This window comes from Gracilinanus agilis, chromosome 2 (assembly GCF_016433145.1).
Source record: "Gracilinanus agilis isolate LMUSP501 chromosome 2, AgileGrace, whole genome shotgun sequence".
Lineage (NCBI taxonomy): Eukaryota > Metazoa > Chordata > Mammalia > Didelphimorphia > Didelphidae > Gracilinanus > Gracilinanus agilis.
The window spans coordinates 48,458,160-48,480,870 of NC_058131.1; the positions used below are offsets into that span (position 1 = coordinate 48,458,160).

Genomic DNA, 22,711 nt, shown 5'->3' on the forward strand with positions numbered 1-22,711 from the left:
CAACTTTTTCACTGAAGAATTCAGGGCGCATAAAAGGAAGACCACAACTTTTCAAAGGTAAAGTGGTTGGAAGTCAACAGAGACAGAATGAAAGCTGGCTCTCTGCAGTCTTGAACTTTATTTAAGGGCAGAGGCAGCTGTCACCTCTTTTCTGATGGGAAGACAAGTGTTTCGAGGCTCTTTGGTACTTCATCACGACCACAGATATCTTGTTTGGATCTCTGTTCATTTCTACTGCACTGCAGCAAATTGACTGGTCGTGACTCAGGGTTCCAGGTGCAAGTCTTGACCCTGTCTTCAGGCAGCTAAGAAACGAGGGCAAATAACATGATGGCATAGCCCTAAAGAATAACTGTTTTATTATCATGATTTCTAGGAAAAAAACAAGTCAGCCAGTCCAGGGAAGGAGACGCACAACTCCAATTAAGTTCCAAATTTCTTTCGTTTGATGGGTGGTGGAAGCTGAGCAATGATGTCTTCCAAAGGCCGTTCTACTGCCACCAATGTGCCTTCATCCAACAGGTCCATGAAGAGGAGAGGCTGCAAGTCAGAGAGAGGACAGTGATCCTACTGGGAAGCTCCCACAACCACCTAGGAAGCACTGAACCCAGCCTAAAAGGAGCCTGCTTACTGGCAAACCAGATCACTTTCTAAAGTTCAATTTACTCTAAAAATAATAAAATTCATTTCTAGGACTAAAATATAGAAAGCTACCTGTAGCTCTGGGGTACATATAGATTTCCAATATTCTGGATCAAAAAATCTTCAAATTTCTAGCATTAACTGAGGGCTTTAGGGCACATGGTCCCTCAGTATCAGACAGACCACCAGATTACAGGTAGCTAGAACACTAGGCCTAAAGTCAGGAAGTTCTCAGTTCAAATATGACCTCAAACACTAAACTTGTGACCATGGGCTAGTCATTTAAACACTTCCTATTTCCCTGACTAAATGAGGGGATAATAATGGCACCTAACTCCCAAAGTGGTTATGAAGACCAAATGAGATGCTATTTGTAAAGGGCTTAGACCCAATGGCTAATGCATTATAGGGGCCACATAAATGCTTCTTCCCTTCCCTTCTCATCACCACTATACACAAAAGCTAAGCTAATCAGAACCTCTGAACCTGTCTCCTAATGGCTAAAACAGAACCTAAACATTAACCAAGGCAGGGGCTGTGGAAAGTATGCTGAATGTGAATTTAAAGACTCTGGGCTGAAATCTCAGTTCTGTACCTATGTGACTTTGGAAAAGCCAATTAACCTTTCTGGGATCCAGCGCCCCTATATGTAAAATTACAGCACTAGATGGTCTCCACGGCCCCTCCCAGCTCCATATCTAGGCTCCCAAGAGAGTTCCTGTGAATCTGTATATTGGAGGAAATTAAATTTTAACACAGAAAGAGAACACACCTTGTCAGAGCTGTAATGAGCCTTGACGGAGCTTGGAGGGCAAGTTCCCCGCTCGCTGGTGCTTAATGTACCGTCTATCTTGGGAGAGATATTCTCTTTCAGTTTTTATAGAAGTGTGGAAGCCGGCTGAGCTCCAGTCAGTCCTTGATTATATTTGTATTAAATTCTGGGCAGGGGTGCTGCTGCTTGATTCTTCAGCACGAGAGCAGTACAGAACTGAGCACTTGCCTGTGCCTGCACCCACACACCTCCTGCCCCCTCCTCCCTTTTCCTACTACTGTCTCAATGTAGGCCTCTATGAGGTTCCTTTTCTTCTATACCAGGAACCCAAACTATCAAAGGGCTTCATTAAGATTCTCAAGTCTTTTGGAGGTAAAATCTGTAGAACCTTTAACAGAGAACTTGAAAGCACGGTTTTTTTTTCCTCCTTTCATTTTTTCTTAATTACATATAAAATATTTTAACATAAAAAAATTTTTTTTTTTAAATTTTGAGCTCCAAATTCTCTCTCTCCTCTCCACTCCATGCCTTAAGGTGAGCAATTAGATACACAGAAGGATAAGCTTAAAAACAAACAAACAAAAACCCCTTGCCACCTGTCTTAGAATAGATATTAAGTGTTCATTCAAAGACAGAATGGTGAGGGCTAGGCAATGGGGTTGACTTGCTCAGGGTCACACAGCTAGAAAATGTCTGAAGCCACATTTAAACCCAGGAACTCCCAATTCTAAGCCTGGCTCTCAATCTACTTTGCTACCTAGATACCCCAGCATAGGCCTTTAGTACCAAACAGACTTACTAAGGTACAAAGAAATCCAAAATAAATTTCTGATCCTGCCTGAGATAGTTCAAAAGGAGAGGGTGGGGATGAACTGGATACCTTTGGAAGATTCCTTTTGCCCTAGGATTTGAAATTCACTATGAAAATGAAATGCTAAGGCCACTGAATGGCAAGTCAGGGATTTTGTTGCCTAGACTATAGGGTCTTTATTTTCTTCATAAGAATAACACAGAACTCATTAAATCTTTAGGGCACCACCCTGAAGTCAAAAGCACTAAAAATGCTCTCACCTGAAATTTTTTAGAGATTTTGAAGGCATGGGCATGGCGTCTTCTAACATTTTCAGATGCCTCCCTTAAGGAAAGTTGATTGAATAAGGGAGTTTTATCATCTGGAAGTGGCTAAAAGGGGAAAAAACCCAACATGACATATTTAAAATCTTCAACATTCTTGGATTTCGGTTTGTCATGTCCTGTCCAGCCCATGCATGTCAACATTTTCCTGTGGCTATGTGAGTTAATTGTCCCAATTCCCACTTTCTGCTTCTATCAGAAAGGATCAGACTCCTCTTCCCAGGCATGCATAAAGAAAAATGTGCTTGACTCTACTAGTCAGACCAAAGGCCTCCCAGGGACTGCTGGTCAGCTCTGCCTCAAAACCTTATCAAGGAGGAAACAAGCTGGCATTTGTGGAAGGTCAGCCCACATAGGCTTTGCACCTGAGATTCAGCCTGCCACAGAAGGTTTAGGCCCCAAAACATGCCACTGGCTCCTTGGGAGATGCTTTCTGGCCAAACAAATTAAATTCCACCCTCTGACTTCCTTGGGAAATAGCTAGGTCTAATGTGCAGAAGAGACAGGCCGGGAACCAACTCTCTGGAAAAATCATCTGGGCTTGCTTACAAAGAGGCAAGCAGGTGGGAGGAAGCCTTCCTGTATCACTCATCCCTCAGAAGGCACTTGTCAGCCAGCTCTCCCACATGGAGAGCTCTCATCAGCCATATGAAGCAGGTCCCTTGTACAAACTGTAGTGAATAACTTGTTTTTAGCCATCTGCTTCCCCCGTGTTCCCCACACCCCCATGTTCACAGATACAACAAAACCACTGCTGAGTGTTATAACGTGCTTTGAGCTCATATGACAAGTGCTATTTGTAGAACCCTGGGCTGTGGTGAAGATGTCTACCCAGGAAAGCCTACAGCATTGAAATGACTCAAAGCAGCAGTTGGATAAGCCTGAAGAACATCCCACCTAAACCCGGGGGATGCAAAAGAGCATTCTCTGAGGTAGATTTTATTTGGCTACTGCAGCCATTCACTTCTTGCTAACGATGCCTGGAGGTTTTCAACTCTAGGCATAAGCAGTCAAAACTCTAGCAGGGTCATCTTGGGCCAAGTGGATCACCAAGATTTCCCTAAGAAGTTGAATGCTACAGCTTAACTAAGATGGTCTGCCTCATTAAATGGCCAGTTCAGCAAAAATGTCTAAAGGTTGCTAAAACATTTCCAACAGCCCAGTGGGGTAGGTAAGTCTTGTATCGTTGCATCTGGGAAAATTTAGTTCCCTTTTTCTTAGATTAGTCAAAGCTGTTTAGGAAAGAAGACCCTGAAGGACAAGAGGGCCTCAGGTGGTGGGGAGGCACTTACCATGGACTTATCAATGATGCAGAACATGTAGGTGTCATGAAGGAGGATATGTGTAGGCCTCTTGGGATGAAAAGTGATGTGTGTGATTGGTGTATCCCTTTCCAGCCAGAGGTAGTGAAGCCCATGTTTCTGTACTTTCCTGCTCCAATCTGTGTACTGTTTTTGGGGGATGCTGAATTCAAAGACCTAGTTGAGAGCATGATAACAGTATAAAAGTTACCACTGCCCTAAAGAATATCCTAAAAAGAGAAAGAACCTTCTCCAATCTCAGCTGTAAACTACTAAAAACTCAGATATCCATGTAAAGTAAATAAGTTTTGAGGATCTGACCAGTATTTCCCAGGACACCCTGATGATGTATACTAAACCAAAGTATTTAATAACGTGTTTACTCAATACTAAGGAAACGTGATGACATGGGACATCTTAGCAAGGCAATGGCGACTACTCCTGGCCTTGGCCAGATGAATACAACAGTCTAGGGATTCAGGTCCCTTCACCACACTTCCCCAGGGCCACTTAGTGTTATCCTCAAGGTTGCCGTATTTCTGCCCCCTCCCCCTACTCACCTGTTGGTCTGAGTGAGCAATCACAAGGTTGTTGGTGTTGGGAGCAATGGCTAGGGCTGTTACAGGGAAGTTATAAGCAGGCACCATGCAGTGAGGCTGAGGAAGAGAGAGAGAACAAGGCAGCAGGGTAAGTGAAACCTTTGTATCCTTCCTGCTCTAGAATCACTCCTGGATTCCATTACATAGTCTGTATAATTGGGAGAGCATCCACCAAAGGGCTGTATGAAAGCTTTTACATGTCAACATATGAAAACATCAACTTGTAACCACAAAGTTTTCTTCTTCCAGGTGGTTTGAAGTGCACTAAATTCTGAACCTCAGAGGTCACATGGGAATTGAGGATAAAGTTGGCCTCAAAGTAAGAAGACCTGGGTTCAAATCTTAGCTTTCAAAAATACTGGCTGTGTGACCTCAAGCAAGTCACTAACCTGGTTAGAGGCCCAGGTAGCTGACCATCAAAGATTTGTAAGTTTTTACTAGCTGTCCATCTACACTGGCACAAGGAGTTTCTAATCCAATGACATCCTAGGTCTAAACAACAATGAAAAGAAGCTTGGACCCACCTTAAGATGCTTCAAATTGTAGATACTGACTCCACTGCTCATGCCAGCTGCAGCCAACCAATTCCCATCTGGGCTTACTGCCAACAGGGATATGGCCTCCAAGGTCCCTGAGAGAAGAAAAAAGCTTGATGGAATCTCTTGGTTCCCTAGAGAATTATGCACCTAACAAGGTAGTCAGGATAACGCAAAACTTATTCCTAGGAAAAATTTTATTTCTCCTTAACTTTGCAAATACACCTTCAAAGTTGGCCGGTCCACTACTTCTTATATCATCTGAGAGAGACAAGAGGAGCATTACATTCCCTATGAATGAGGCTTGCTCACTCAGTAAAACTGTGCCTTGCACAGCAGGCAGTTAATAGTTGACTGCTCTGAGGGAATTGAAGTAGCTCAGTGGAATGAGAGCCAGGCCTAGAGTCAGGAGGTCCCAAGTTCCAATCTAGCCTCAGACATTTCTTAGCTGTATGTCTCAGGGCAAGTCACTTGACCTCTATTGCCTACCCCTTACCAATCTTCTTTAGAACCAATACACAATATTGTGATCTAGGACAGAAAGTAAGGGTTTTAAGTTAAAATAAAAATAAAAAAAAATGTTGCATGCTGTGGCATTCAGAGCTCTTCACAATCTGGCAAGCCCCACACCACCCCTTTGAGCCTCCTGACACTTGATTTCCCATCACACATTCTCCCCACCAGCCAAAGAGGCCTTCTTCCTATTCCTCCCAATTTTGCTCAATGGCTGCTATGCTAAGCATGTGTTCCCTCCTCTTGGAATCCCTTATTTCTTTCAAAATGGCACCTTCCTCTGATTCCCACTTCCAACTAATGCATTACTCTGAACATACCTTTTATTTATTCTTGTCCCTCCCCTCCTCCTTCTGTCCCCCACTCTCTTAACAAAACTTAAGCTGCAGAAGGTCACAGACTGTTTGGTTTTGTATGCCTACTGCCTAGCACAGGGCCCATTTCATAGGAAGTGCTTACTATCTGATCAAGTTAGGAATACATAAGATCCATTTAGGAGCCAGAAAGAAACCATTCATGGATTGAGTAAATTGAAAAGGAAGTATCAGGGAACTGTGAAAGATAAGGTTGGATTGATAAAAGATTTAGTGATTGGTGGGTCCTGAATTAGATTTTTTGGGAGTGTTGGGCACATCCTAGGAACCCATATTCTTGCTTGGTTTATTGGAAGCAATGGAAGCTACTGCAGATTCATTAGCCCCATTGAAGTTCCTGAGTCCTAACATGGACAGAAAGCCTGGAAATTGGGAAGAAAAGCAAGAAATCTCAATAATCTACAACCTGGATAATCAACCACTACACTGTCCTTGTAGTAACAGCCCCCCCCTCCCCCCTCCCCGGTCTGGTTTAAACAGTAGCAATGGGGTGATCCCTCTTATAGTGGGAAGCACAGACAATGAGAATGACTCTAGGACTTCTTCATTCCCACACCCTGCCCCACAAGGAAAATCAGACTATAGGTGGCAGGCTCCTATACTTTGCCTGGCACATTTCCTTTCCTGTTCTCTCACTGCTTAGAGTTTCAACTTTAGACCAGTATACTAATATGTACTTCTAGGTGTGTGAAATAGGATGTGGGTAGAGAATGGAAGTCTACTTAAGGCATTACTTCAGGGGGTCCTCTTCAGGGTGATGGAGCCTACATAATGCTAGAGAATACAGTCATACCATATTTCAGGGGGGGAAAGAACCCTGTAAAGCAGTCAAAGAATGTCAATACTGCTTGTCATCCTAGACTTAAATTAGCTAATGAGTGTACTAGCTATGGAATAAAAATGATACACTCTGACAGTGATAAAAAGGAAGAGATTTGCATTGGCTTAACTTTCCCTCTGGCTGAATTATAGAATAAAAAAACTTAGTGAGGAACAGGTAGATGGGGAATATTTCAGAACCTGTCAGTCTTTTTTTGGCAGAAATCTCCTCCTCCTCTAAACTGTTACCATCTTGGTATGTGTTAGGGGAAACAAAGCACAGTATAGCACACAATATCTGGGACAGTGAGGACAAGTTCTGGATGCCAACACTCGAGCCAGTAGTACAATCCTCACCTGACTGTGGCTGAAAGGTGTGCAGGTGCTTCAAGGACCCCTCGAGCAGTTGAATCACATGGAGAGAACCCTGATTGGATGCCACATACAACATTTCGGAGTCTCCAGAGAACAAAATCTGGAAAGCAGAACTCAGGAACTTGGGGACTTTAGAAACCTTATAGTATGCAAAAAGGAAGAGTTAGCAGTTCATTCTCAAGTAGAATTTCCACATCTTAAATAATACTTTGAAAGAAAAACTCTACCAGTCAAATAAAGCTAAGGCTTTAAGATTTCTGCAATATGTTTTGCCCTCAAGCAAGTGAAATTTAGAAAAAAATATTCTGAGAACTGTATTTCATTGGAATTGGTTTCCTTTTTAATCTTATATATTTTATGTATTTAAAGACATTATTCTGAGGAATCCATAGGCTTCTCTAGGGAGCCAAAGGAGACCATGACATAAAAAGGTTAGGAATTCCTGTTGAAGAATGGCCTTGGGTCTATTGCTGCCTAGGATCATAAATACAGAGCATTTATTTATTGAAATCCTTACCTTCTGTCTTAATTAGGGATACTAAATATCATTCCCAAGGCAGAAGAGTGATAAGGCCTAGGCAATTGGGGTTAAGAGACTTGCCCAGGGTCCCACAGCTAAGACGTTTCTGAGGCCAGATGTGAATTCAGGACCTTTCTCTAGGTCTGGCTCTCTATCCACTGAGCTACCTAGCTGTTACACAATTAGCATGTATTACACAATTACTTTGTGCCAGATACCTAACCCCCTTTTGTAAAGATGAGGGAGGATTAAAGAGGCCAGGGAATTAAATGGCTGGCCCAAGGCTTCATGCGATGTAGATTCCAGAGTGGGCTTTTCCCACTGTATCACTTAGCTTCCCATAATAATATTCCTTGCCTGACTTGTTTCACAGGGTGGTTGAAACAACAAATGAGAAAATGAGTGTGAAAATCCTTCACATAAGTTGAGGAATATTAAGATGAAGGAAATAACCAAAAAGAAGGGGAAGATTAGGGTAGGAGGAGGAAGGTCCTTTAATACCATGGGATACCCACCAGGGCCTTTGTGTGGTGTATCAGAGATACCCTCCACTGGAAAACACAAAAATTGAGGAGAGGAAGTTCTTTAAGAGGCACTGTGCTAGCCTGTACTTACTTACCCTTTTGATGCTCACACTGTTATTTTCATAATTCATCCGATAGAGATAAAACCTAGAAGCTGTAGAATAGGCAATCCAGCTTCCACAGGGGGAAATACAGCTGCAGCAAATGTTCTCAGGACCCTGAGAATTACAAAGTATGAGCAGACATTCAAATAAAAGCAACATTCAGATCGCTCACTTTACCTGAGAGGTCCTCTTAAATTGCCATCACTAGACACCAAAAAAGGGAAGCTGTCAATTGGGGTCAATGACTAAATGCTTTTTACCTGACTTCCAAACCAAACCAAAAACAAAATAACAACCAACAAAAAACCCAAACAGGCCTGAAAATGTCTACATCCCACTACCACTAGCACCTATCAAAATATATTTTCTCCCCTAATATGAAGAAAGAATAAAGGGTAGGAGATGGAGGTGAGCAGCTGGGTGTGATTCCTTTCTCACTAGAGGAATTCAGAAGACTAGTCAGGGATAATGCTTGCTTGCTAAATGAATGAATGCATTCATGTGGTAGAGGGGATTCCTGTTCAGGTTAAACTAGATGACATCTGAAATCCCTTCCAACCCTGAAATTCCATGATTTTTTTTTTTTTTGGGGGGGGGGCACTGGGAACTTAGCGGTATGGTGTTAAAGCCATTTATTTTATGTTTTGGCAGGTATAGAGACATTTAAAAGAATGATATCTTTTCTTATGACTATAATGCACTCACTGATTTGTTTCAGTAGTTCGATGTAATTAAATTCCACTCTAAAAACTAAGCATCTAGCAGGTCTTAACATGTACCAAGGCTAGTGAGGATGCTAAACTTGGAATGAGGAGGGGAGACACTGTGTACATAAATACAATTTAAGCAGAAATAAATACCAGGTAAATTTATTAGGGGAGTGGAATGAGTAGGAGAGGACTGACCACTGGGGACCATAAAAGGTTTTAAATAGAAGGTACAGATGAAGGACCACTTTGAGAAAAAATAAGGAACTCTACTGTCAGTTCTGGGTGAGACAAGAGGATATAAACCACACGGAGGAAAGCCAGGGCAAAGGTTTAGAAGCCAGAGATGCAGTGCTGAGGATGAGAGTGAAGGTTACTTTTGTGGGAATGTTGTGTGTGGTGGTTAGGGTAGGAATGAACAATAATGCTAGAAAGTTAGGTTGGGCCAGGTTGTGAGAGGCACTGAAGGCCAAAAAGAAGTTCTTAACTTTCAATGTAGAATCAACATGAATCTGGAGTTCCAGAGGGGAGTGGCATGGCCAGACTTGAAGAAAATCACTTTGGCAGCTATGGAGAAGATGGATTGGAAAGGGTTGAGAAACTAGAGGTTATTGCAAAGGCATTTGGGCAAGAGACTGATGGGGGCTTAAACTGGGAGGATATTGTGGAGGACAAGATGGACCCAAGGATGGAGGCCCTGTGTAGCAAAGTGGTGAAGAGTCAAGGATAACACCCAGATTGAAAATCTGTATTACTGGAAAGATGAAAACAAGAAAGCTGAGCCATGATAGGTTTGGTAGAAGGGGAGCTATTTTGGACAGGCTGAGCTGATGTCCAGTCTAAAATAATTAGGATATGGCTGTAGCTGCATGACTAGAGCTCAGGAGAAGGCCTAGGACTCAATATATCAATTTGGTGAAGAGAAGATAACTAAATCTTCAGAGACTGAGGAGGGGAAGCAGAGCGCACAGAGAAAAGGGTCCAAGATGGAGCACTTGGGGTACAGTCACAGAGTGGGGTGTGCAGTATGAATGATAATCCAGCCAAAGGCAGGGAACAGGCACAGAACCAAGGGCCCTGAAAAGAGAACATTCAGGAAAATGGGATGTTCAACAGCTCAGATGTTGCAGAAAGTCCAGGAAGGATGATAATTGAGGAAAGGCAAGGAAGAGATCTTCTGTAACTCTGGAGCAGGTAGTTTAGGCTAGATGACGAGATCAGAAGCCATACTGCAAAGGACTGAGAAGTGAGGAGAGGAAGCAGAGGCTCTAGGTATACCAGGGAAGACAGATATAGCTAAGGGTGTGGAAGAGATTACTGAGGATTTTTTTTTTCAGGATGGAGGACGATTGGGTAAATTTTCAGGCTGCTGGGAAAATACTTCTAATATTGGGGGCTTTCTGCTGGAGAAGACAAGAGATGGGGCAGATTAAGTTAAGCTATCTTCGGTGCAAAACAATGTCAAGGAAATATGGTCAATGGTTCCAGGAGTTTGTACGAGTCCTTATGCCAACAAAATTACTTGTCTATGATAAACTTGCTAATTCTATGTATATGACATTTGATAAGTATTTGATATTCAATAAGTATTCACTGGATGAACCAGTGAGTGACTAAGTGTATTACTGATGAAATAAATGAGGGGAATTCAGACTAGAGAATCAAAATACCACCCTCTATTTCAGGCTCTGTGCATTAAGATTAAGTTGTTTCTTACCTTTTTTTTAAGCTGTAGCAAATGTTCTGCATTTCTAGAGAGTGGAAGGATGTCCTCATTCTTTCCTGGAACAAGAAAAGACTTCATTCTTAATGAAGTTATTTCCCCAAGGACAAAAGTACACTTTCCCCTCTAAAACCATATTGTTATGTGTCAGAAATACCTTGAATCCCTACCAGAGTGGGAAGAGGCCCATGAAAAACCAGGCAGCTGTTTGGCTGGCCAGCTAGCTAGCTAGCTCATAATCTCCTGAGACTGAGGGAGAGGAAAGCTGTCTGCTCTGCTCTGGCCCCTATCCTGACCAATCACTCATTTTCCACAACCTCACCCCATTTCCTTGTGTCATGAGAATTTCCCAGACCTGCCAGGAAGAGTGGAGGAGACTAAATAAGCCTGTTCTCTCACTTACTTGCCCAGAAAGGAACCTCAATGAATAAGGTTATGCCAAAACTCTTGGTTTGCAAGCACCTTCCTTGAAACAGCCTAAAGGAATTCATGCAAACTTCACTCCTGTTTACAGATGTGGAAACAGAGGCTGAGAGCTCAAGAGATTTGCCCAGGATCACCTCACTAGTGTCTGAAGACTGAACTTTCAACTTGGGCCTTTTGACCCTAGGCCTTTGCTCTAATCAATTACAAAGGGTGTTGATTCTATTAAAAAGTCTTTGAACCAGAAACATCAAGAGCCCCCTTTGCTGGCTCTCCAACACTATGAATAATAGTGTTTGCTTTACATACCACTGCACTGTGCTCTGACATAGCTCCTATACAGCAGACTGGGAGTCAGGACACAACAAGTTCACTGACCTTGAGCAAGTCAAGTCCCCTCCTTCTCCAAAGGAGGTAGCAGTTGTTTTTTTAAAAAACTCTTACCTTTCTTTTAATGACAATTCTAAGACAAAAGGGCAAGGGCCAGATGAAGGGGGTTAAATGACTTGCCCAGGGTCACACAGTTAGAAAGTGTCTGGAGTCAGTCTTGAACCCAGGACCTCCACGCTTCTCCAGGTACTCAGTCCACTGTGCCACCTAGCTGCCCCAAGGTAACAGTTTTATCAAACAGTTTCTAAGTTCCCTTCTAGTGCTAAGCTTCTGGCTCTGGTTTGTGATGTCATCTCTCCAGGTTTTAGTTTCTTCATCTGTAAAACAGGAGAGCTAGACTAGGTGATATCTCAGTGATTCTTTCAACTTTAAAATTATGTCTATATAAACTGCAAACTACCTTGATTTAACAACAGCAGGGCCAAAATGAGGTCCAGCTAGAGCAAGTGTCTTAGGCCAGTTTCCTAGTCCTGTCCTGGGCGAAACCAGAGTTCTGAGTTTCCTGTAAAGCTATGAGCTTGAATGACAACTTGGGTCACCAGTTCTTCCTGTGGAGATGCTTTTGGGGGTTTGTGGGAGTGAAAATGGGCTACCTAAGAGCATGCATTCTGTAGAAACATAAAAAGCCGCATGTTGTTTTTCAGATCATCCCAAGAGTTCTTTTCTTTCTATGATTCTGATTTCAGCTTCTTTCACTATAGTATCGACAGTTTATTTCCAGGAGAAGATGGCTCCCTACTTACCAGCTGCATCAGTGGCTCCCAATCGCCAAAGTTCTAGACGCTGAGGAAACTGGAAGAGGAGGAGTTGCACCTTCTTAGCACAGGAGATGAGACGCCGCTGTGGCCAAGGAATAACAATCAGCACCAGAAGTTAACTCTTTAGATTTCCCAAATACAAGGTCAAATAAAAAAAAATATCTTAGTATATTATATAAAGTTGGAACAAAATGGCTTTAATGTATCACTGTTTTTTTATTTTTGCTCAATTCAACTTTTCCTCAAAACAGAATAATGCAAACAATGAAAGGCAGAAATTGGGCTCAAGAAAACAAATATTGGTGTGTGTAATAGAGTAGATAGAATGCTGGATTTGTTTTCAAGAGAGTCTGGGTTTGAATCGTGTCTCTGTGGCTTCTCGGGTGCCTGTGTGATGTTGAATATGTGACCTCCCTCCCCTCTCTGGGCCTAAATGATCTCTACTGTTCTTTCCAGCTCTATTATCCTTAACCCATAGAAAGGAGAAACCTCCTGTGCTGCTCACCTCCATGGGGGAAGGATCATAGGAACACACTATTAATTTATCTGAAGAGAAAATCAAGTACTGATTTTAGTTAACTGATGATCAAATAAATGCTTAGTAATAAAAAGGGCCCACAGACTCAAGACAAAAGGAGAAATGATCTTTGCTGTCATTATAAAAATCAATCTTATTTTTTTTAACATAGTCATAACAACAGGAATATATCTCAAAGAGGGGAAGAAGCTAAACATTCTGAGAGATGGTACCCCCGCCCCTTTTTTTTAAGAATGGCAATTACCAACGCATATGCCTAATTTTTAACATCTAAAAGGTCTTTAAAGGAATAGACTTAGCCAGACTGTTTGCACTGAAAAAAGCTGAAAGGAACAAGAAGGCTTTATAAAACTTTTTTTTGTAGTAGAAACATTTCCACTGTCACCCAAATGATAGAGGTGTATGGAGCACAAAGTCCCACTATTTTTTTTTTTAAACCCTTGTACTTCGGTTTATTGTCTCATAGGTGGAAGATTGGTAAGGGTGGGCAATGGGGGTCAAGTGACTTGCCCAGGGTCACACAGCTGGGAAGTGTCTGAGGCTGGGTTTGAACCTAGGACCTCCTGTCTCTAGGCCTCACTCTCACTCCACTGAGCTACCCAGCTGCCCCCTAAAGTCCCACTATTTTTATCATTTACTCATTTTAAAATATGGTATTTGATTTTATTAAAACAAAACACAGGGGGCAGCTAGGTAGCTCAGTGGATTGAGAGCCAGGCCTAGAGACAGGAGGTCATAGGTTCAAATCCGGCCTCAGACACTTCCCAGCTGTGTGACCCTGGGCAAGTCACTTGACCCCCATTGCCTACCCTTACCACTCTTCCACCTATAAGTCAATACACAGAAATTAAGGGTTTAAAATTAAAAAATAAAAATAAAAATATAAACAAAACAAAACACAGCCTTATAAGATTTTTTCCAAGAGGGTGTCTTCTATATATATGTAAGGTCCTAAAAGATTCCTTAAAAGATGGACAACTTTGATCAACAATTCATTATTTTATCATAAATTAGTTATGGCCAAAAAATGTGACAGGTGTGATGTCAAATTTCTCCATATCCTATTAGAAGTCTGAATGGAAGAGCAAGTCCCTAAAGTTATTATATTAGCCCAGTTTTTCAAATGCCCCAACAGGAGATAGTATGTTAGTAAGTCTCAAAATCAGAAGCACCCTAGGGCCTCCTGAAAGAGATCTCTAAAGAAAAATTCCAAGTGAATGAAGAATGCCTTTTAGATAGATCATGACAAAGAGTTTAATGGACAGAACATAGAGTTAGAGGTCCAAATTTAAAAAGAGTAGAAGGGGCTGAATTTCATTTGGAAAACTGCTCAGTACTTTCAATTCCCAAGATGACCACCTGATACAAAAGCCCAATATTTCCTTGGTAATGCTATATGTCTGCAAATCATGGAACACCAGCATCACTCAATTAATAACCACTTGTGTGTAAAGAATCAAAACTGGAAGTGGTATACTAAGCAATGGAGCATATTCTATCAAACATGGTTGATGTGCTGATTAGTTTAGTTGAACTAATTTTTCCTCCCTCTTTCCTATTTTTTGGCAAGGGATGGTTCTGTGAGTGGAAGGAGGGGAGGAGAATATGGTTAGAAATTAAGGTGATATAAAATCAAGCTACTGATTATCAATTTTTAAAAAATCCATAACAATGGAAAGATGCATGTTAGGTATTAGTCACTGACTTTAAAGACAGGAGTTACACAGTGGTGGCATAGACAATATCACTAAGGGACTCTTGTTTCTAGAAGAGGTGGTTTGGTCATATACCCAAACTGAAAGCTAGGAAATAACCCAAGTAGGGGGCAGCTGGGTGGCTCAGTGCATTGAGTCAGGCCTGGAGATGGGAGATCCTAGGTTCAAATTTGGCCTCAGAGACTTCCACTATGTGGCCCTGGGCAAGTCATTTAATTCCCATTGTCTAGCTCTTATCACTTTTCTGCCTTGGAACCAATACATAGTATTGATTTTAAGGTGGAAAGTAAGGGTTTAAAAAAAAACAAAAAACCCAAGTGTAGCATTTTCCACAAAACATTTCAAGTTCTATAGGAAAGCCTTGAGCATAATAGACAAGTCTTCTATGAACGGTCTAGGAAAGGATATGGATGAAGATTGCTTGAAGAAGGTTCAATGGGTAATGAGCTCTACCAATAGAGCACAGACCCAACTATGTAGTATGCAAGTATAAAAACAGGAACAAAATCCAAATGAAAACACCATCACCTCCACCCCCCACAAAAGGCAGAAATTAGAAAAAGACAGAAAAAAAGGGCCTCTTACGTGTGGGAAGGTGATTTTCCGTAACGCGGCATCATAGTTCTTGACTTCTACCTTTTCCATGAGTGGTCGAATCACTAAGTGGGCATCCACACCTCCAGAAATCAGTGCTGTTGGACTGTGAGCCACTGAGCGAACATCATGGGTGTGATGCTGGAAGGGCTTTGTTCTCACCCACTGGCTCTGCTTGCCATCAGACCTTGAAGGGATCAGTTGGAAATGGAATATGGTCCCCTCGGCTGTGCCCACCACCATGCTATCTTCTTTCTGGGAGATGAAATCATCAGTGAGAAAGAAAGATAGAGTTAAGGAGGTCAGTATTGGCTCGAGAAAGCTCCCCATGAACTGGTTCCTTTTTGTTGTGACCTCCTAGCTTAGGATTTTGTTTATATTGTCTGTCTTTGGTTCTTACTCATTTGTTGGAACACATCTGCTGATGGAAATTAAAATTTATGAATCAAAAACATTTCTTTTTTGAAGAGTAGAGATTCTTGTCTCTGGGCCTAAAGACCTACATGGTTTCTAGGTATCATGGTTAGGGGCATCACTGGACATGTGTCTCAAGACTTTGTTATGCGGAATTAGGTTAGGGGTGGAGGAGGAGGGAAAGGGAGAGGAGGGCAGCAGCAACAAGTTTACAAGGTCCATGAAGCCAGAAGTGTATGGAGTGTATTCTGCAATAGACAAGGTGTCACTGCACCCCCTACTGGCCAACCACACTCAATGCCCCACCCAACAGCTGGTAATGTGACCTCAGCAGCTGTCCGAAGATGCCCCTCCTCGATGTACCCCAGGTCCTGGTAGAGGAGCTTCCAGGAGGAGCCCTGTGTTTTCTGAAGCAATGCACTCCCCCCAACTTGGCTCTGTAACCTGTCAGGAGCCTCTTCTCCATCTCTGAGGTCAACTGTGCCCACCAGTGTCTCTTGAACACTGCCCCCACTCCTGCTCTGACCCTCTTCCACCTGACAGCTCTCACACCAACCCGGGTGGGTCATTCTTTTCTCTTGGCCTTGAAGAAGTAGGCCAGCGATTCCCGGCAAAACAAGGTGAATGTAACTAGCAAATTCACAAAGCAAAATTAAGTATGATTCACTGAAGTTTTTAAGAATGAGTATGCTGGGGGTCCATGTAAATCATGGAAGCAGGACTAGATTTGAAGCCAGGAAGCAGGTTTGAAGCAGGTTCTGTTATTCAGCCTCAGTTTCCTCATCTAGAAAATGAGGTGGTACACTAGATGAACCCCGAGGTGCTACCTTAGGAAAGGGAAAAGGAAGCTTAGGGCAATAAAAAGTTTAGAAATCCTGAGGGTAACAAGAAAATTCAATAGCCTCAACAAGCCAAGCTGGACCATGTCATCTGCAGGAGTACAAATGGCAAACACGAGCCTGCTGGTGAGTAGGAATATTTCCTACACAAACAGTGTAGGGTGGAAGTGATTTCAGTCCTTATTTTCATTTATTTTTACTGCTCTAAATTCACCACCTGCTACTTGAAAGAGACTGACTGTTTCTTCTCTTTACTTGGTTGAAGAGCTGAAAAAGCTGGATCCTCCTGGCTCTCTTAGCCCCTCATTTGTCTAGGGTACAATAGAGGGAACACCAGGCTCCAAGCATAACTTGGATACTTGCTATATGACTTCAGGTAGCTCATCTCACCTCCCTAAGCCTGTTTCCTCATCTGTCAAATGAGAATAATCATTCTTGCCACACAAAATTGTGGTGAGGATTAAGTGATGTAATACCAAACAAAGCACAGGAGAAACCAGAAAAAAAAAAACCTCTTTACAAAGGTCAGTTACTATCACAGAGAGAGAAGAAAACCTTGTGCATGTGCTGAGTCTTTGAAAAGCTTATTTGCTTCCCTGAAAAGATGCAGAACCTTACAAAATCAGAAGAAAGGGAAAAGGGAGCTGGACAAGGTGACAAACTTAGGTAGGTTTATTCCTTGCTCTTTGTGCTTTTAAATCCTCAGCATCTAGTAATAAGCAACTATGAAACTGATAAGAAGGCAAGTAATCTGGCTAGCTGACAAGCAAGTTACCATTTCTGCATGAAAGCCAAACCATCAGAGATTTGGAAGAAACGGATCATTACTCCCTCTCTCTCTGGCAACTTGTCTAGCTTTAAACCTTAACTAAAATCCCACCTTTTACAAGAAGCTGTCCCTAACCCCTCTTAATTCTAGGGCTGTCTCTCTTTTAATTGTACCCTATTTCTCCTGGATATAGCTAGCTTTGTATATATTTGCTTGCATGTTATCTCCACCATTATGGCATTTTAAGGGTCTTTGTCTCTTTCAGTATCTCCAGTGCTTAATGTGCAGGTTAATAATAAGTAATGTTTAATAAATGTTGAATGACTGTCTCTTCGAACTGGAACAACAAAGGGCCTGAAAAGCAAAAGCTTTGAAAAAACTTTGTGAAATTCCAAGGGAAGAAGTTTAAAAGTGAGAAAATTAGCAAATACAGATGGTATGAAGGCAAGTTACATACCAACAATACCACATAATTACAAAGGTCAGAAGATCTTTAAAGATGATTTAATCTACACCTCTCATTCTGTGAATAAAGAGAAAGGCCCAGATAAAGGTACTGACTCAAACTGCTTTCCTAACCAATCTGCTCAAATCCAATTTGAACATGAGAAGGAAGAAGACACAAGAGGTCATCACTTCATGACGAAGATGGGAAGTGAGAAGGATTCAGACCTCAGGGAAATCTCAAGAATTCTGGACCTTCTTCCATGAACAGTATAGATCTGCTCACCACTGCAGGGTCTGGAGAGAATTCCTTTGTTGATGAACCAACCAGCCCACTGAAGAGTGAGAGAGCACAGGGGGCTGACATCAGTCCTGGATATATTTCCCTAGTCCTGCTTGATCAATACTTATGCTGAGAGAGACTCAGTAACACCACTTTCTCTAACACACTGTCTGGTTTTCTTTCTGTAAGCCTAAATAGCAAGTGTGTTAACAAACCAATTTTGTATGCATTATTGCACATATACTGACTATGAAAACGGCATCAGGCTAAGTGCTGGCGATCCTTGTCTTTGTGAATCTTACAATCTAACAAGGAGGATAAGAAATGCACTTCCATAGACAATATTTAATATATGATAGATATCAAGTGAGAAAAACGTCAATGTCCCACCAACATTGTGAGGCCAATAATAGATACTATTATGTAATCTTGTAGATGAAGAACTTGAGGCTCTGAGAAGTTAAAAGACTTGCCCAAGGTCATGCAACAGTAAGTGGCCAAGTCAGAACTTGAGCTCGGGTCTTCTGACCCCAAGTCAGAATGCCTTCCATGATGCTATCCTGACCCCACCATCAAATAGTTGAGTCTCTATCCAAAGGTTTTATGCACAAGTTATACACGTTAGCATGTACTCACCTCTGCCACAGCTATGGATAGCACATCAGAACTGGTGAGGGGATGTGTCTGCACCAGGGTGCCAGTCTCAGAGTCCCAGAACTGCACCATCCCAGCTGAGTCTGTGCTCACCACGGTCCCATCAGAGAGGAACGCCACCCCCCACACCACACACCGGCGCCTTTGGGATCCCGGGTGCCTCTTGTCCATTAACATCTTCTGGGTAGTGTTACCTGAGAAACAAGCACACCACAAGGGTCACATGCAGATGGAGGAGGGAAAGCAAAACCTGGAGTCCTCTGCCCCTCTCCAGCTCCTGTACCCTAGCCAAGTCTAACTCACAGAGAGTTTCATGGAAAGATTTCCAAAAGTGATGTGACCATTTGTGATATGGAAAGGTTATTGGTAAATTGTGTCTTCCACCTTTTTGTAGAGAGAGTAGGGCTGCATATGGCTTTCACAAGAGCCATGTATGATGGTAAGACAAGTAAGAGTCATTAACTCCATTTCACAGATGAAGACAGTGAGGCTCAGCGAGCTAAAAGGACCTATCTCTGGTCCCCAGTTAGAAGGCTGCAGAGTCAAAGGTAATGCTCATGAACCAATTAGTTCTCTGGGTACAGTTAGGGAAGTGAATGTGCCCCTGTACAAACCTAAGAAGACTGGTAACCAAAATTAAAATTATCACGAAATTAATTATAAAAGAGAGCTCACAAAGCAGCTGCTAAAAGAATCAAGGAAGACTGAGCTATAAAGGTTCTCAAAGGGATTTATTACAAGGACTATTTGCTAATGCAAATCCTACAAAATTTTTGTTTGTTTTGCTGCTTAAAGAAAACATCCTTTTCTTCTTTTAAAAATCCCACTGATTCCCCATAGAAAACCAGTCAGTGCATATCATGTTTGAAAGATTTGCTTCATTCAACACCTCCAAGCCCTGCTCTCTCTACCAAAAGGTGGAAGACACACTTTACCAACAATCCTTTCATATCACAAATGGTCACAGCACTCATGAGAGTTTGGAAATCTTTCCATGAAACTTCCCCAAAACTAACCCATCCCTATGAGCTGCCCTCTCTGAACTGAAAACAACAGTACCTGATTTGACATCAAGGACAGCAATGTAGTCTATAGATCCAGCTGCAATGTAGGTACCAGATGGATGCCAGCTTAATGAGAGAATTCGACCTGGGGATAACAAAATAAAAAAGAAAATGATTTAAAATAAAATGCAGAGTACCATAGAGTTCTTTACAGCTTGTGAGTATTATGTCATCTTATCTCTATTTCCCTACATTCCAGCACATTACATAATTCCATATGTAATATAACTCTGCTCTGTGATCATACTAGGCACTTAGAACATGCCAAGTCCTAAGTGGTGAGCATTTAATGCTACTGACTGAGAAATACTGTAGAGAATGCAACACATTCCAGTCCTTATCTATTCAGAGATGTCATTTTGAAGTAGCAAGTGTTGTGAGGAAGATTAATTTAGTATTAGTGTTGGACCTAGCAGGAAAGGCTGGAGGATTCCAAGATGGAATGAAGGAGCAGGAAGTGGGGCTTGTGCTCTGAGAGAGACTCCATTAGTGGTTGGGAACCCTGGGAACTGTTGCTAACCCTGGGAGATCTCAGAGTTAGGGAAAAACTGCATCCAGATTCCCTGGGATCCTGAGAGGTGGAGGCTTTTAACAGTGGACAACAGACCTGCAGAGCAGCACCAAGTGGGTAAGTGGTTTGTGATCTGGTGGACAGTTTTGCAAACTCACTCTCCCTACATGGGTACCTTGGATCACCCGGTGGAGTGGGCTCTTAGCATCCTGTGACCATCCTTGGATTTACCGTGAGACCCTAATTGAAAGCCATCCTCAGGCCCTTTAGCTGAGCTGACCAAACCTGGCTGGAACCAGGTTTGGAGGAGCTTTCCCTGTGACTTCAGTACTGCTTCCTTCGGGCTCTTCCTGGCTTAGGTCAATAGAATACTGTAGTCAAGTCCTTCCTTTGCCCCTGTGGTTTGCCCTTAGGTTGTAAGTATAGAATCCCTTATTCCCATCCTTCATTATTATTTCCCTCAATTAAACTGTATAAACGTTTACCTTTTGCCTGCTGGTTCCATAGACCCTAGCCTAGGAGGGCTGAGTGACTGTTGGGCCTAACTGCCATTCCTGTGACAGTTAACAGCTTGGCAGTAAACCCTGGTCTCCCTATCCTGGTTGGTCCTGTCTCTCCTTCAACCCAATGTGAACCCACAAACCATTTAGTTTACATTTTAATAATAATAGTTAACATCCCTGGTGCCCCACCATTACACAAGTCACATATCTACATGTTACACACTAAAATACTGTTTAGTTTTTTATGAGTAATCTTGGGTTTTTTTGTTTTGGATTTGTTTTCCCAGATAGGGCAACTTGGCATGAATGGGTGGGAACATGTAGGGGACAAGACATAGACCCTTTCAGATTCTAGATAACACAACTCTCATAACAAGCACAAACTAGCACAACTTTCTGGAAAGGCCATTTATCATACTGACTCCTAAAATGTCCCTTACCTTTCTGTCGTTCTAAAGTCCGTTCAAGCTGAATTTTGTCTGGGGAGACTTGGAATAGCTTCACAGAGCCATCCTCACAGCCTATCTGTCAGAAGGAAGGAAGAAACCAGAAAAGATAAACAAAAATGCTAAAAAAATTTTTAAAAAGAAAAACATTTGAGAAAAGAATTCTGGAATCAAGAAACTATACCCTATATAACCTGGCGCTCAATCATGGTCTAATTCCTGGGTCTAAAGAGACAATTTATAGCAATGAGAATAGGCCACATCACAGCTCTGCTAGAAACCTATTCTCCAATTGAGTAAAAAACTGAATGAATATTAAGATCAAAACACATCAGATATATACTAATTGAATTTAAAACACTGATCTTAAGGGTCAGAAGAAACTTGGGTTCAAATCCTGGCCCCGAAACTCACTAGCTCCATGCACCAGAGCTCCAAATCCCTTAACCCCTCATTTCCTAATTTATCACAAGGAAAGAGGAAATGAAACTACTAACAACCATATGAATGAATGTTCCACTCCTAGGAATTATAGGAAAAAAGCTTATGAAAACACCTTTGAGGCTTTACCTTAACCCCTTAAAAAACAAAAGACCAAAATGGTCAGACCCCAGAGGGGCTGGTACCAAAGTGGCAGCTATCAAGAGGAAGCCAAGCACTCTAAAGCCCCACGGCAGAACTGTAACTTGGTCCATAAAGATATATATGACATAACACTAAAAGTCAATAAATTAGATATACTCTATGACCCTGTTGATGTCACAACTGGGAATGATACCAAAGAGGTCAAAGATAGCTAGAGAGGTCCTATATAGTGGCACTTTTTATGGTAGCAAAGACAAGGAAGAAAATGGGCATCTACTAATTGGGGAATGGCCAAACAAACTGATGGAAGAATTCAGAGAAACTTAGAAGAATCTCATATGAACGGAACTAGAGAGAAGTGAGCAGAATCAGGAGAACAATACACTAACAGACAACAAAACTGATCAATATAGCAACTAATTAAGATTTTAAGGATCCACTGGTGGATTCCTCTCCCCTCTTAGAGGTTATGGGGGAGCACTATAGTTAATTGTATAATATATATAATGAATATGTATATATCATATAGCATGTTACATGTTTTCTATATAATATACTATCATATATGGTCAATGTGCTCATTTATTATGTTTAGCTATACTTGTTTTACAGGAGGATTGTAGGAAGAGAAGTCATTAGGAAATAAAACTGATGCAAATAAGCATCAATAAAAACTTAAAATTGTTTAAAAAGATAATGTGGGAAAAATAAATGAATGCAAACAGGATAAAAACAAAGTACAAATAATCCCAATGTGAGCTCCCATCCCATCATTAGGATAGAGTAAAAATCCAAACTGCAATATTCTAAAAGATAATTTTTTGCCTAATCTTCCACTGTTGTGTAGAAAAGAAACCTATATCTGAATTAACAGACTACATTCCCCTTATCATCAAGCCCTACTCCACGCTCCCCAACACTAACCGCAAGGTATGAGCCACTTGGGTCAGCAGCCATGCTCCAAATGGGACCACCAAAGCCATCAACAGAATATTTGACACTCAGCTTTTCCAAGTCATACTCAATAATGTCACCATTGAGTCCAGCACTGAAGAGTCGCTGTCCTTTTGCCCAGCATAGAGCTTCTGTGGCCCGACCCTCATGACCTGGGAAAAACTAAACAAAAACAGTAATACTT

At 41.8% G+C, this 22,711-nt stretch overlaps 1 protein-coding gene across 1 annotated transcript in view; it reads right to left on the reverse strand.

Moving 5' to 3' along the window:
• Positions 1–342: 342 nt before the first annotated feature.
• The window catches only part of UTP4 (UTP4 small subunit processome component), a 30,301-nt gene continuing 7,932 nt past the window's right edge, over positions 343–22,711 (reverse strand). Inside the window, exons 3-16 of the mRNA XM_044660512.1 lie at positions 22,498–22,689; positions 20,983–21,067; positions 19,524–19,613; positions 18,447–18,658; positions 15,053–15,316; positions 12,200–12,296; positions 10,638–10,702; positions 8,205–8,327; positions 7,048–7,204; positions 4,973–5,079; positions 4,410–4,505; positions 3,841–4,026; positions 2,486–2,596; positions 343–540 (exon numbers count right to left, since the gene is read on the reverse strand). Coding sequence (XP_044516447.1) covers positions 424–540; positions 2,486–2,596; positions 3,841–4,026; positions 4,410–4,505; positions 4,973–5,079; positions 7,048–7,204; positions 8,205–8,327; positions 10,638–10,702; positions 12,200–12,296; positions 15,053–15,316; positions 18,447–18,658; positions 19,524–19,613; positions 20,983–21,067; positions 22,498–22,689 — 1,902 coding nt within the window. The 3' untranslated portion in view covers positions 343–423. The remainder of the gene's footprint in view (positions 541–2,485; positions 2,597–3,840; positions 4,027–4,409; positions 4,506–4,972; positions 5,080–7,047; positions 7,205–8,204; positions 8,328–10,637; positions 10,703–12,199; positions 12,297–15,052; positions 15,317–18,446; positions 18,659–19,523; positions 19,614–20,982; positions 21,068–22,497; positions 22,690–22,711) is intronic.